Raw genomic sequence first — 15,710 nt, 5'->3', positions numbered from 1 at the left:
TGATCATTTATGCTCAATTTGCAATTTACCATTAGATCCTAAACTCAGTCTTACTTTTGATGTTTCAGGATCTTAAACATGGTTGCAAATAGGTAGTACCCAAGAAAAATCAAAACTCAAAAACAATGGCCTTTGTTTCTGGGATTTTATGACATCTGTAAACCTGATTTTTTCTGTCATGTTATAGTCATTGGCCAGTAAGTATGGCAAAACACATATATAATTTTCTTCTGAAAACAACACCCAACTTATCAAAGTGCTGATCCATACTTGAGCATTGTAAATGATTGATTGCATATTTATAATGAAATACATTGCACATCACCTGAGTTCTCATACTACCTTTCAAATGTAAAGAATTCTTTAATTCTTTTAACTTCTATGCCCAGCTTGATGTTTGAGAGTAATTTAGTTGTAAGATTAGCAATAGAATATATATATATATATGTTCTGATATTTATTCTGTTTTATCCTGGTTAGAATTATTTTGTGTTTTCAGAATTTCTTTTTATTTTCTTGATTTTAAAAAATCCGGATTTAAATACTAAATAAAAAGATTTCCATATACATAGTATAACATAAAAATGCAGATTATACATGAAACTGATGACCTCCATTATGTCCTACTCATCTGTGATTCTTTCTGCCCTTGCTTCTGTTCGCAGTAAAAAAAAAATTTAGTGGTCCAGTGATCCCCTTTTCTTTTTCTTTTTTGGGTACCCTGTCCCTATTTCCTCTCTCCCTCCCTGCCCCACGTTGGAAGGGAAAAAAAACAAACCCTGCATAACAAATACATTGTCTATGTCCATAAATTTATGTCTTTTATTGGTCTCTCGGGTCTATCACCCCTCTCAGGAAATGGCTAACATCATCATTCCTCTTTTTTTTTTTTTTTTAAGTGAGGCAGTTGGGGTTAAGTGACTTGCCCAGAGTTTTATGTGTCTGAGGCCAGATTTGAACTCAAGTCCTCCTTACTTCAGGGCCGGTGCTCTATCCACTGTGCCACCTAGCTGCCCCTATCATTCTTCTTTAACTGTGATTAGTCATTGTATTAATCAGAGTTCTTAAGTCTTTTATTTACGTTATTTCAGTATTATAGGAATTTTTGTCCTTTCCCTGAACAAATGTATTTGTAAAGAAAAATTATATTTTCTTTAACTGAAGAAACTTAAAAGCAGATCTTATTAGCACAAATCATCTTTTAAGAATACTGCATGTGATATTAAAAAATAAATAGATCATTTACATGCTGTACCTAGTATCTAGTATATACTGGCATATTTTTGTAATTTATACTTTAATAAGTTCATAGCACTTACAGAGAATTTGAGAATTTTAGGATTTTAGGTAGTAGTAAAAGGTGAGTAAAAAGGAAAAGAAAAGAGATAAATGTATTGCATCCATATATCATTTTACAAATCCATTACTGTGGATATTTATCCATGTTGTAACATACATGATGTCTTAAGAGTGCTTACTGAATTGGTTCCTATGTGATTGTTATAATCCTCAGTCTCCAGTTCTCTTTCCCAGCAGGCTTTTAGCATGCTTCCTTCCATTTTTCAGCAGGAGTGTATGTGTTCAGGAAATGTTACCTGATTCTAAAATTAAAGCAAAATATAATTAGAGAAGAAGTTTGCTGCAGAAATTTCACCGAAATTTCACATTACAAAGCCAAATGCAAAAAAAAAAAACTTGGTTAGATTCATTTTATTACACCTCATATTAACTTGACAGTTGAGAGTTGATTTATGAAAATAATTCAATTTAAGTATTCTACATCCTTTGATTCAAAAATTCCTGCAATTCTTTATCGTGTCTCTGAATCACTATTTAGTACCCTTTGTTTCCTCAGGATAGAATGTAGATTTTGATAAAGAATGCTGTCTGTCATGTGTGAAGATGATGCTACTAATTCATCCTCATTTGAATCTGTGCTTGGTGGAATTTTTCCAGTGGTGTTTGATGGTTTTTACAAAGCCATATATACCTGATCTCCTTACTTTACCTTTATGATCAGTGACATGCATTTGTTGGATGGCTAATATTAGATCTATAGTCTGTGGCCTTGAAACTGAGTTCTTCTGTTGAAGTGTAGATATAGCTGACCTTGGTGCAAATTAAATCCACTCCTCCTAGGACCTAAAATAACCAATTGAATTAAATGGCCCAGAAAAGTGATAATCTACTTTGAAAGTGAGAATTATTTTGACAACTCATAATTTAATTCAGCATAGCATGATACCAGCTTCTGAATAAAATTTAGGAGTGGCTTGTTCAAAATATGTTATAATCTGAGTAGGGAATTGTACAAAAAGAACAAATAATGAATATGTGGCAGTTTTAAAAGGTAATAGCTTCGTTATTATAGTTCATGGTATTACCATACCATTTGACACAAGTATGGGAAAAGTATTTAAAAGTTCTTTCTTTGCTTTCCTTAGGGAAAGTAGAATGGATTATATACAGAAAGCACATATAAAATATGTACATGTGCTTGTGAAACATATATTCCTGTAAGGTGGTTTTTTTTAAGCTTCTTCAATGTACTAATGCCTGTACCATTTAGTTTAACAGCCATGTGTGTTGTAATCAAAAGTGTGAATAGGCAATCAAATACTTGTGTGAAATTATGTTCCCAGAAGAATTCATGGCAAGCTTGTTGCTATGGTGAAGTCACCTGAGACTTGTTTAGCTTCTCTCTTGATCAGATATATTGACTATAATGAGCTCAAAACAGTAATCCACATAGAAGAAACAAAATGGAGAGAACTTGATAGATAAATGAAACTGTGGACTGTATTTCCCCTCTGCTTTCATTTGGATGTGTTAATCTAATTTCATGCATCCCAAAGACTTTTAAAAACATTCAAGTCATTTGTGTAATATCAGAAAATGAGCTGTTATGTCATAAAAAGAATCTTATAAAAGATTTGAAATACAAGCACTGTTCTCTTAAAAACAACAAATGAGATACTTCCCAAACCTCAGACAGAGACTATCATAATGCTTTCAGTGTAGTGTGTACTTAACAAATGGTTATTGAGTGAGTGAATAAAATTTCTGAAAAGTTTCCATTGTTTCTAGCCACTGAGGGGTGGTGATCAAGAACTATCAAGGTTTTCAAATTTACATGTTGTACATTTAAGTAAGAGATTATCATGCCATGGTAAACCACTGAACTATGTGCATATTTACATGGCAACTTACTAAATAGGTGCACATATCATTTGATGTGCAGGTGCTTAGGCACTAGAAAACTCTGTCTCACTGTTTTGTTATTAAGAGATTATGATCTCTGTTTCTCTAATGAAATTTTTCACTATGCAGATATGATAATATCCTAAATAAATCTTAATGCCCTTGGTATCTGTAATGAATGTGGACCTAAAATGAAAGAGAAAAACATAAGGAATAGTCACACTGATTAAAATAATATTTTTATTCATGAAAATGTTGTCACATGAATTAGGTACAGCGATATAACAGAGGAACAGCCAGTTTCTGGACATGATCATCATTCATGGATGCAAACATGTAGGACTACTGGAAATGGATTCAGATTTTCAGTGAAAATGTTGCTGTGCTTGAATTAACTCCAACTAGGCGTGTAGTAGTCTGGAATGGTCGTTACTTTGTGAACCAACAGCATACATCCTGCTAAGAAAATGGTAAATCATGTCCTTTACCTACACCCCTACACAACTGCTACTAAAATATTGATATTTCTATTTTATTTAAACATCCTTTGTCAAAAGAGATGTGATTTCATCCATGTTACTGTTTCCTCCACTAATGCAGATTATGAATGTCTAGTTAAAATACGTCAAATTTTAAAGATGAGATAGTATACCTTTTCAGTTATAATTGGGATTATTATCACTTAATAATTTCCTATCATCAGTCTTTTCCTGCCAAGCCTCAGCAGCCTTAGATCATTCCCACCATCAACTCCCTTCATTTCTGTTCCCATGGTACCAAAAGAAGCTGGAGAAACTGTGCTTAATAGATCACTACAGATTTATGTTATGTAATCTCTGCTGGCTCTCATTGCAGCAGGGCAGTCCTTTCTTCACCTCCCTTAACTGATCCACTATCACCAGCATCTCCCTGTTCTGCCCTATTCTTTATCTCACATTTCCCAGGTACTGTCTGCCACTATCTCTGCCATCTCCCATCTCACGTGAAGAAATAACCCTTCTCCTTGCCAAGGCAAACCCCTCTAAATTAGCACAAGTGATTCCCATTCCATCTTATCTTCTCCAATAGATTGCCTATCATCCCCACTCTCTCACTTGTATTCAAAAGTCTCTCGCTTTCTACTGATTGCTTTCCTACTGCACACAAAACATGTCCATGTCTCCCTCATCATCAGAAAAAAACTCACTTGATTCATCCATCCCAGCTAGCTATATCTCTCCTCTTTTTTATGACTATTTTCTGTGAGAAGGCTGTTAGAAAGGTTCTCTTTCCTCTCACTTTCTTCTTAATTCTTTTACTGTCTGGCCTCTGACCTCATCACTCAACTAAAACTGCTTTCCCCAAAGTCATTAATGACCTTTTGGCTGCCAGATCTAATAGTCTTTTCTCAGTCCTCATTCTTCTTGACCTCTCTGCATCCTTTGACACTTTTCCTTTATACTCTCTTCTCCCTAGTTTTCTATGAAATTACTCTATCCTTGTTCTTCTACCTATCTGACTGCCTCTCAGATCCTTTTCTGGATCTTCATACTTGTCATACTCAGTAACATTCAGGTTTCCTCAAAGCACTGTCCTGGCCTTCAATTCTTTTCTCTATGTACATTGTATTTTATTTGGTGATCTCATCAACTCATGAATTCAGTTATCATCTCTATGCTGATGAATCTTAGATCTACTTGTCCAGCCTTCTCCTCTTTCTGACTTTTTGTCTGAAATCTCCAATTCCAACAGACAAATTAAACTGGATGTCTTGTAAACATCTTAAACTCAATGTGCTCAAAACTGAACTTATTATTATTATCTCCCCACCCACCACCTCCTTCTTCTTAACTTCCCAATTACTGTTGAGAGTATCACCAGCCTCCCAGTCACCTAGGTTTACAACATAGGCTTCATCCTTAACTCTTCACTTTCTCTCAACTTTCCCATCCAATCATTTGTTAATACCTTTCTTTTCTACCGTTGAAATATCTCTCATTTATACTCCCTTCTTTCTTTTGATATTGCAGCCACCCTAGTTCAAGCCCTAATCACCTCACACTTGGACTATTCTAGTAGGCTTCCGATTGATCTACCTGCCTTTGCATCTCTTCCCACTGCGATCCATCCTCCACTCAGCTGTCAAATTGATCTTAGTAAAACATAGATCTCACCATATCATCCCTTATTCAGGAAATTTGATTGGTTCCCTATTACCTCCAGTATCAAACATAAAATACTTTGTTTGACTTTCAAAGCCCTTTCTATCCTGGCTCCTTCCTCATTTTTTGACATCTCCTACCTTATTCCCCTCAATATACTTTGAGATCAAGGATCACCAGCATCTTTACTCATCGAACACTATACTTCATCTTACTGCACCAAGTATTTTCATTGGTTTTCACTGCCTGGAACACTCTCCCTCTTTTTTTTTTTTTTTTTTTTTTTTTTGGCCTCCGTGCTTCCTTGGTTTCCTTCAGGTCTCAGCTAAAAATATTTCATCTTTATGAGAATCCCTTATTTCTCCCCATGAATGCTAGTACCTACCCTTTGAGATTATCTCCAATTTATCTTGTATATATGTCTTATTTGTGTATAATTATTTGTGTGTTGCACATTAGACTGTGAGCTCCTTGAGAGCCGTCGCCTCCTAATTGTTTTGTTTGCCTCAAGTCTTTACCCTCTCCAGTCTGACAGCTACCAGTTACAATTATAAAGCACAGGTCTGACTCTGACCATGTCATTTCCTGCCTAATAAACTCTACTTATTTCCTACTGCTTCTGGGATCAAATACAGGTTCCTCTTTTGGTTCTTAACGCTCTTCACAACCTTGGTCCAGCATATCTTTTCAGCCTCTGTATTACTCCCCTTCTTCACACAAGAAATTTAGGCAACAAAGTAAATGTATGTAACTATCCCTGAGTAGTGTAAAAGTGTAACTTATGATAATTGTGTGTGTGTGTGTGTGTGTGTGTGTACGTACTGCAAGTACATTTTTTATCAGCATTAGAACTGAATTTCCTCACCTCTGCCTTTTCTTAAAGACTCAGCTCAGACCCCACCTTCTGCTGGAAGCCTTTCGTGGCCCCCTCAGCTGCTAGAACCTTCTCTCCAAGGCATCCTTTTCTACTCTGTATCTTATTTGGGGGGGAACAGAGAGGAAATAAACGTTTATATGATACCTGCTGTTTACATGATACCTACTATATGGCATTGCCAAGCACTTTACAAAGATGATCTCATTTGTTCTACCTAATTTATACGTTGTATCCCCCATTAGATTATAAACTTGAGAAAATGCATGTGTGATAGTTGTTTCAGTTATTTCCAACTCATTGTGACCCCATTTAGGATTTTCTTGGCAAGGATACTGGAATGTTTTGCCATTTCCTTCTCTAGCTCATTTTATTTTATTTTATTTTATTTTTCAGTCAAAGACAAGGTTTATTAGAACATCCGTCATATTGGGCAGACTCTGCAGGAGTCTGAATGTTAGTGAGTTATTGGCTAGATTATAAGAATCTGAGCCTCTAGTTCATTTTACAGATGAAGAAACTGAGGCAAATAGGTTAAGTGATTTACCCAGGATCTAGTAAGTATCTGAGGTCAGATTTGAACTTAGGAATCCTAGGCCCAGCATTCTGTCCCTTGAATAACCTACCTGCTTTACAAAGATGATCTTATTTGTTCTATCTAATTTACATGTTGGTCTCTCCCATTAGAGTATAAATTCTTTGAGAGTAGAAACTATTTTTGATTTTTCTTTGTATGCCCAGGCTTTGGCATAGGATAGTACATATGTAATTAAATAAATGCTTACTAACTGAATTTGTAGTAAAATAATTTATAAAATGCTTCACTATAATGTAAACTCATATGATTTTATTTGATTTAGAGTTTGTTTGTTTGTTTGTTTTTTAATTAAGACATTGTACACTTGTTTTTCCTCCAGCATCAAATAATTTGAATAGGTATCCTGATGTGGTAGATAGAAAGAATACCTTAGAGTTAGTAAGGCCTGGATTCAAGTCCTACCTCTGATATATACTGGCTATCTGATCATGAGCAAGTCACTTAGTTTTAGGTGTTTCAGAACAGGCGGCATGAGTAGACAAAGGTCCCTATGTCATTGCAATCATATTTTTAACAAATAGTAAGTGGTCATTATTAACTAATTATAAATAATAATAAAGGGGAAATTGGATATTCATATTTTGTTGACATAAGATGTTCTTCTTCTGACTTTCATGAAAGTTATGGTTCTTTTTGTTTAACAAGAGCTTCAGCAAGAGGGGTGACTTAAAGGAATAAAAGAGAGTTTTATTTTTCAAGGATTGTTGGGTTTTACAGTTTTTTAAGTTAAGCACCAAGAATTTGTCTTTAATTTCCATTTTAGAATTTTGTATGTTATGTAAAAAATGTAATGCTATGTTAGTCATGACTTCAGAAGCTACTTTTATTTTTGTGTTGATGTACCTGGCCAGTTATATGTTATTGTAGAATGCTTGTTATTTTTAACTACTTAAGTTGTCAATTCACTTGGAAATTTTCAAATTTTGTATGTATATATTTGGGCTTAAACTAGTATTTGATTTTGCCCTCAAAGTTTCTGGTTACACTAATAGGGAGAGAAAATAAAATAGTATTTTTAAACTTTTTCGTATTTCACTTTCAGAAGTTTTTTGATGCTTATAGTTTGTAAAGAAATTTTCAGATATTTTCCTTTACAGTCATAGTATATCTAAGGGACTTTTTTCCCATTGCTTTTTTTTTTAGCAATTTAAGGCAGAAAATTAATTAAAACAACACGACACATTAGAATGCATCATTTGATGTATTTTTTTTATTTAAAGATTCTGTAACACTTCAGAGGAAATTTCTACAATGGAATCTATTAAGTGAATCAATTTATTTTCCAACACAATTTTCAAATAAGAGCCTCATTACTGTTATCAAATATTTATTAAAAAACTGTTCTTTGCATGTCCTATTTGATAATTCAACATGTTCCCTTTTTAAATTTTATTTATTTTTAGTTTTCAACATTCACTTCCATAAAATTTTAAGTTTCACATTTTCTCCCCATCCCACCCCTTCTCCCCACCCTGAGACAGCTTGCAATTTGAAATAGCTCTACTTTTACATTCATATTAAATCTATTTTCACATTAATGTTGTAAAGAAGAACTTGAACCAATGAGAGAAACCACAAAAAGAGAGCAAGAGCAAATAATATGCTTCAATCTGCATTCAGACTCCATACTTCTTTTTCTGGATGTGGACAACATTTTTCATCATGAGTCTTTTGGAGTTGTCTTAGATCCTTGCATTGCTAAGAAGAGATTAGTCTGTCAAAGTTAGTTATCACACAATGTGGCTGTTACTGTGTATAATGTTCTCCTGGTTCTGCTCAGTTCAGTCAGCATTAGTTCATATAAGCCTTTCCAGGTTTTTCTGAAGTCTTCCTGCTCACCATTTCTTGTCGCACAATGGTATTCCATTACATTCATGTACCACAACTTGTTCAGGCATTCCCCAACTGATGGGTATCCCATTGGTTTCCAATTCTTGGCTGCCACAAAAAGAGCTACTGTAAATTATTTTGTACATGTGGGGTCTTTTCCCATTTGTGTAATCTCTGTGGGATACAGACCTAGAAGTGGTATTGCTGGGCTAAAGGGTATACATGATTTTATAGCCCTTTGGGCATAGTTCCAAATTGCTCTCTGAAATGGTTGGATCAGTTCACAACTCTGCTCACAATGCTTTAGTGTTCCAATTTTACCATATCTTCTCCAACATGTATCATTTTCCTGTTTTGTCATGTTAGCCAGTCTGATAGGTGTGATGTGGCACCTCAAAGGCATTTTCATTTGCATTTCTCTAATCAATAGTTATTTAGAGCATTTTTTCATATGACTGTAGATAGCTTTAATTTCTTCATCTGAAAACTGCTTGTTCATATCCTTTGACCAGTTATCAATTGGGAAATGACTTGTATTCTTATAAATTTGACTCAGTTCTCTATATATTTTAGAAATGAGATCTTTATCAGAGACACTGGTTGTAAAAATTCTATCTAAATCAGGTACCCATTTTGACTCAACACGTTCTTTAACTGAATAATTAACTCTGAACTTGATTGTACTAAATATCTTAATCTAACTGTAGCTGCATTGCAGTTCATTTTTATACAGAAATATTTGTACAAATTATCAGCTCCTTTCTCAGATATATTTTCTCATTGACAAGGCAGATCCTTTATACAAATAAAGAAACTTATTAGAACTTCTAGAGCTTTTTTATGCTCTAAATTGAGTAGTTTATTGTGCTACTGTATGACATTTGATACTCAGTAACATCTAATTGAACTTTAACAGTTAATGCCCATCCAGCCAAAAATGAATGTCTTTCCAGTAGGATTTGGTCTTTAAAATAATGCCTAATTGTGTTGCTCTTCTGTTACTACATTTTACTTGTACCATAAAGGACTGCATCTTTCTCACCCCTCCAAAAGGAAAAAAAAAAAAAAACACAAACCAGACAACCTGGCATTTTGCTTGGAAACTGAAAGGTAGAAAAGCTCAAAATGATGTCTTCAGTTCCTAGTTCTGAAAGAACTAGAAAGAACAAAAAATAATAAAAGAAAACAACAGAAGAAGAAGAGAGCAAATAGTCTTCTTCCATCTGCATTCAAACTTCATGGTTCTTTTTCTGGATGTGGATAGCATTTTCTATCATGAGTCTTTTGGAGTTGTCTTAGATCCTTGCATTGATGAGAAGAGCTAAGTCTATCAAAGTCAGTCACCACACAATGTGGCTGTTATCATGTACAATATTCTCCTGGTCATTTCACTCAGCATCAGTTCATATGTCTTTCCAGGTTTTTCTGAAGTCTGCCTGCTCATCTTTTTTTTTTTTTTCTTTTTCTTTTTGGTGAGGCAATCAGGGTTAAGTGACTTGCCGAGGGTCACACAGTTAGTAAGTGTCAAGTGTGTGAGGCTGGGTTTGAACTTAGATCCTCCTGACTCCAAGGCTGGAGCTCTATCCACTGTGCCACGTAACTACCCATGGGAGTTATTTCACAGTCTTTTTATTTTATTTTTTTGGGGGGAGGGGAGCGAGGCAATGCGGTGAAGTGATTTGCCCAGGGTCACACAACTAATAAATGTCAAATGTCTCCAGGGTCACACAGCTAGTAAGTGTCAAGTATCTGAGGCCAGATTTAAACTCACGTCTTCCTGAATCCAGGGCGAGTGCTCTATCCACTGCGCCATCTAGCTGCCCCCTGCTTGTCATTTCTTATACCACAATAGTATTCCATTACATTCATATACCACAGCTTGTTCAGCCATTTGCCAATTGATGGCATCCCCTGAATTTTCAGTTCTTTGCTACCACAAAAAGAACAACTGTAAATATTTTAGTACATGTGGGTCTTTTCCCCGTTTTTATGATCTCTTTGGGATGTAGACCTGGAAGTGGTATTGCTAGGTCAAAGGGTATGCACAGTTTTATAGCTCTTTGGGGATAGCACTAAACTATTTATTTATCAATACGTTTCCAATTTAGAAAAATCATTATTGGCTTTTGTACTTTCTTGATAAATGCAAAGTTAATGATTAATATATAATAGTTCATAAATATTATAAAATGATTTTTGTATCAGCTTCATTGACCTGATCATTAGTAGATCTTCAGATAAATTCAGTTCAATTTAGTAGACATTTATTGAACATGTAATTATGCAAACCACCTTGTTAAGCCCTGGTGGGGATACCTAAGACAACTTCCCTTCAATGAGCTTAAATGAAAGCTGCAATTATCATTGAAACCTGTGGTCCTGACACCAAGTATCTTTTTGCTATTTAGATGATCTTTATGGCTCCTTCAGGTCTAAACAGTGAATTATTTGCTGAATCATTATTGATTTGTTCGGCAGTTAAACCAGCTTCAAAGGACTCCAGGAACAGCATAAAGTTTCAATTTAGCAATAATTTATATGCATTCTGCTTTTGGGAGAATATCAGATTACCTTCCCGTTTCTACCCCCTCCCCCACAAAACAAGCTAATACTAGTAATTTATGCAATAAAAACTAACTTGTAGATTATGTCTTCAAGTCAGCATCTATTCCATCCATTTTCCCACATCCTACATTGCTTGATAGAGACAATTGGTCTTCAAAATAATGATGCTATGGCATTGTAAAGAAAAAAAGCTTGTGTTCTGTACATCATATTTGCCAAGCAAGGCAGCCAGCCAGTTTCCACCTTTACTTGCTCTACTTAATATCTCAAGAAAGCAATAGCAAATGTGTACAGTCCAAATACTGTCGTGCTCCATTTAGCAATTCTGAGAAATGTTTTGAAACTTCTTTGATTTGGTGCAAAATACCTAGTAATTTTTTTTTTTTTACTATTTTACAATTAATATCAAAACCCTCTTGTGGCATATTTAACAAAGATTAAATAGGCTCTAAGATAGTGAATTATGAACTAGGGGTTTTTAATCATGCCTATTTCTTTGTGGCATTGCTTTGGTCTGATATTGAGCAGCTGTACTTGTAGATTTACATAAACTGAGCAAGAAGGATATGAAGGAGGAAGAAGTCTTTTAAGAATGCAGCCACTAATTAATGTTCCTCGTTGGAGAAAAAGTATAACATGATTTATAGTGATCAAATTTATGTTATGATTTGTCAGAATTCTAGGACCAAAATATAGAGGAACTGTTTACATGTGAGGACAACAATGTAAACAATAAGTTTTTAACAGTTTACTAATGCTCATCTATATGAACTTAAAAAAATCACAAACCACTCTGGGCCTCAATTTCTTCTTCTTTGGAATGAAGTGGTGGGGCTAGATGATCTTTAAAGTTCCTTCCAATTCAATTTTATAAGGCTAAAATATTAGGTTAAAATCTATTTTTTAAGGCTTCCAAAGTACTCCATAAGTTTACCTTTCTGAAGAGAAAATATGTCATTATGCTGAGTTTTTTTATGTATGTGTGTATATGTATACACATACATACCTATATAGAGAATGTAAAGTAATTTTGATAGATGCTTAATGTAAGGATTTTCCTAAGAAAGATTTTCTGTAATTTAATGAACATTAGTATTCCTATTTTACTGTAAAAGTATCCAGAAACTTTTATTATAGGGCTTTATTATAGGTTTTTCCCTATGTGATCAGACAAAAAGTAATATACTATAGAAACTTATTTGTTTTAAAAAAATAAAACAATGTAAGAAAGTCCTTAGACTTGTGTTTATTCTTTAATATCTTTTTAACTGGGTTACTCTCTCTGGACTACAGTAAAAAATCTTTTAAAATTCTCCTTCTTTCCCAGGTCTCATGTAAAGAATCAGCCCTTCTCTTTATGAAGGCAAATCCATCCACATGCACATTTGAATCTCGTTCCATCCCTTCTTCTTCAGAAGATTGCCCCCTCTATCATACTCTCATTAATTCCTCGCTTTCTTTTGGCTGCTTCGTATATCTCCCCTATCCTCTAAAAAACCCTCACTTGATCCATCCATCCCTGTTAGCCATCATCCCATATCTCTTCTCCCTTTTATGTCTAACTTCCTTGAGAAGGCCATCAATAGTAGAGGCTGCTGCTTCTTTTCCTCTCTCCTCTTAACTTTCCACTAACTGACTGCTGACCTCATTATTCAACTGAAACTGCTCTTTCCAAAGTAACTAATTATCACTTCACTGCCACAGACAATGGCCTTTTCTCAGTCTTTATCCTTCTTGATCTCTCTGCAGTCAGTGATCCTATTAATCACGCTCTTTTTCTTGGTACTGCCTTGTCTCTTGGTTTTCATGACTCTGAAACCCAAGGACCTAATGAGATCTCCCAGTGAGAATAGTGTACAGGGGCCAGATGAGGACTTAAGGCAGAACCCTGGAGAAACACCAAGGTCTGGGTCTGATGTTAATGAAAAGCCAGCAAAGACAGAGATGGAAGTGATAGACAAGTAGAAGAACCAGGAGTGAGTAGTTATAAAAAGCTAGAGAGAAAAGAGTGGAAACATTCATTTTAGATATCCTATTCAAGTTTGTTTCTTGTTACTCTTATAATGTCATTAGTCATTGTGTATGTTGTTTTCCTGGTTCTGTTACTTCATTTCCTTATTAGTTCATGTAACTCTTCCTATGCATTTCTCATTCAGTTCTTACATGGTAGTATCATTCTATTCAGTTTCTTTACTACTACAAAAAATAATACTAATTATGCTGCTAGTAGTATTGGATATAGGTGTGGCTTTTCTTTCAGTTTTTTTGCCTTTTTGTGGTAGCAGTGAGATTCCTCAGTCAAAGGGGTATGAGTATTTTAATCTCTTTTGCAACAAAGTTCCAAATTACTTTCCAAAATAGTTAGACCAAATAATGGTTCCACCAACCACGTATTAGTATATCTTTCCATTTCAATATTGACTATTCCCATCTTTTGTCATCTACTTCCAATTTGCTGGGTGTGTGGTAAAACCATGGAATTGATTTGATGGCATTTCTCTTAGTGATTTTAAAAGACCATTTACATTGTAGTTCCTAATTCTTTTGAAAATTGTTTATATGGTTTGACAGCTTAACCATTGGAAATGACTCCTTTATTGTTGTTGCTAATGTTGAATTTTTTGGTAATTAATCTTTTATAGCATATTAAAAGGCAATAATGTAAGAACTAGTCAACAGACAGGCAGAATTTTTTGCACAATGAATTGGTTTAACCATTCTAGATAGAATTTGTGAGTACACACAAAAAGTCACTAAACTATGTATATCCTCTGACCTAGCAATAACATTACTAAGCCTGTGTCCCAGAAAAATTAAAGAAAGAGGGAAAGGACCCACTTGGGTGAAAATATTTCACTATAGACCATCACTGGGGCAACTAGATGGTGCAGAGGATAGAGTGCCTAGCCTGGAGTCAAGAAGACTCATCTTACTGAGTTCAAATCTGGCCTCAGATACTTAGTGGTTATATTGCTCTGAACAAGTAATCTGACCCTGTTTGCCTCCATTTCTTCACTTGCAAATGATCTGGAGAAGGTAAATCACTCCAGTATCTTTGCCAAGAAAACCGCGCAAGGGGTCAGGAGGAGGCAAACAGGACTGAAAACAACTGAACACACACAAGACCATCACTTCTTCAAAAAGTGATAATTTTGTTTGTTCTTTGACAACCTTTGTCTATTGATTTCTTTTTCTTGTCTTATAGCTTTTCTAGCCATGTGTAAAATAAGATTAATGATAATAGACATCTTTTCTTTACTCTGATCTTATTGGAAAGACATTCAATTTATCTCCACTAATACTATGTGGGCCCTATACTTTAGGGAGATGTTACTTAGCAAATATATCAGGTTCTGGTATTTATATGCTTTTAACAGAAATAGGTATTGTATTATCTTTTAAAATTTCTGCAGCTGTTGATATAAACTTGATTTTTGTTGGGAGTTTTTAAAATTTTGTCTGTCACATTAATAGTTTTTCTAATATTGAGCCAACACTACATTATTGGTGTAAATCCAACCTAGTCATAGTGAGAATCTGTGTTTATATATTATATGTTGATATAGCCTCTTCTAATATTTAATTTGAACTTTTTCCATCTCTATTCATTAGGGTTATTTGTCTATAGTTTTCTTATCTCTTGTGACATACCATGGCTTAGGCAGCAAAACTGTATTTTCATCATCAAAGGAATGTGGTAGAAACCCTTCTATTTTTATTTTTGCAAACACTTTATGTAATATTGGAATTAATTGTTCTCTGGCTGTTTGATAGAATTTGCTTGTAAATCTATCTGGTCTTAGAGGTTTTTGTTTGAGAGCTCATGATTGGATAATTTCTTTTTCTAAGTTTGAATTAAAGTTTCTATTTTTAAAAATCTGGATAGTTTATGTTTTTATAAATGTTCATCCACTTAGTGTATGTTGTTGGTTTTACTGGCATTTAGTTGGGCAAAATAGTTTTTTTTAATTCCTTTATTTCTTCATTTGTTGTGAATTCTTTTTTTATTTTTGATACGGATCATTTGTTTTTACTCTTTTAAATCAAATTAATAGTTTAGTTTACTTATTTTTAAAAATGTTTGTTTTTCTGGGGTTGTTTTTTTTTTTTTGTAATTGCATGCCCAATTCATTAATCTGGTGTTTCTTTTCTTAATGAAAGTGTTTAGAGATATAAATTTTTCACTGGGGCTATTTTGGTTTCATCCCAGAAAATTTGCTAGGTTATCTCATTGTTATTTTTGTAATCAATTAGCTTTTATTTCTGTGGCTTGCTCTTTTATCCACCATTTCTTTTTGGATTACATCATTTACTCTCCAATTTTTAATCCTTTTTTCAACATGCCTTTACCAGATACAATATTTTATTGCTTTGTGTTCAATAAAAGATATCTAACATTCCTGATTTTATTGTTGTTTTTTTCTATGAAGGCTGTACCTTAAAACATGGTCAGGTGTTGTTGTTGTTGTTGTTGTTGTTGTTGTTGTTGTTGTTGTTGTTG

The 15,710-nt window shown here is 34.3% G+C and overlaps 1 protein-coding gene across 9 annotated transcripts in view; it reads left to right on the top strand.

Moving 5' to 3' along the window:
• Positions 1 to 15,710, top strand: part of PKP4 (plakophilin 4) — a 235,078-nt gene that overhangs the window by 120,181 nt on the left and 99,187 nt on the right. The window contains exon 2 of one of the 9 annotated variants that reach the window (XM_027865895.1): positions 3,473 to 3,671. The exons of the other annotated variants lie outside the window; for them this stretch is intronic. Within the exon in view, the coding sequence (XP_027721696.1) occupies positions 3,669 to 3,671 (3 nt within the window). The 5' untranslated portion in view covers positions 3,473 to 3,668. The remainder of the gene's footprint in view (positions 1 to 3,472; positions 3,672 to 15,710) is intronic. 9 annotated transcript variants of the gene reach the window in all.

Source organism: Vombatus ursinus, unplaced genomic scaffold, assembly GCF_900497805.2.
Source record: "Vombatus ursinus unplaced genomic scaffold, bare-nosed wombat genome assembly UNPS02014779.1, whole genome shotgun sequence".
NCBI classification, from domain to species: Eukaryota; Metazoa; Chordata; class Mammalia; order Diprotodontia; family Vombatidae; genus Vombatus; species Vombatus ursinus.
The sequence above is the reverse complement of the archived record's forward strand: the minus strand, read 5'-3'. Positions and strand labels throughout refer to the sequence as shown.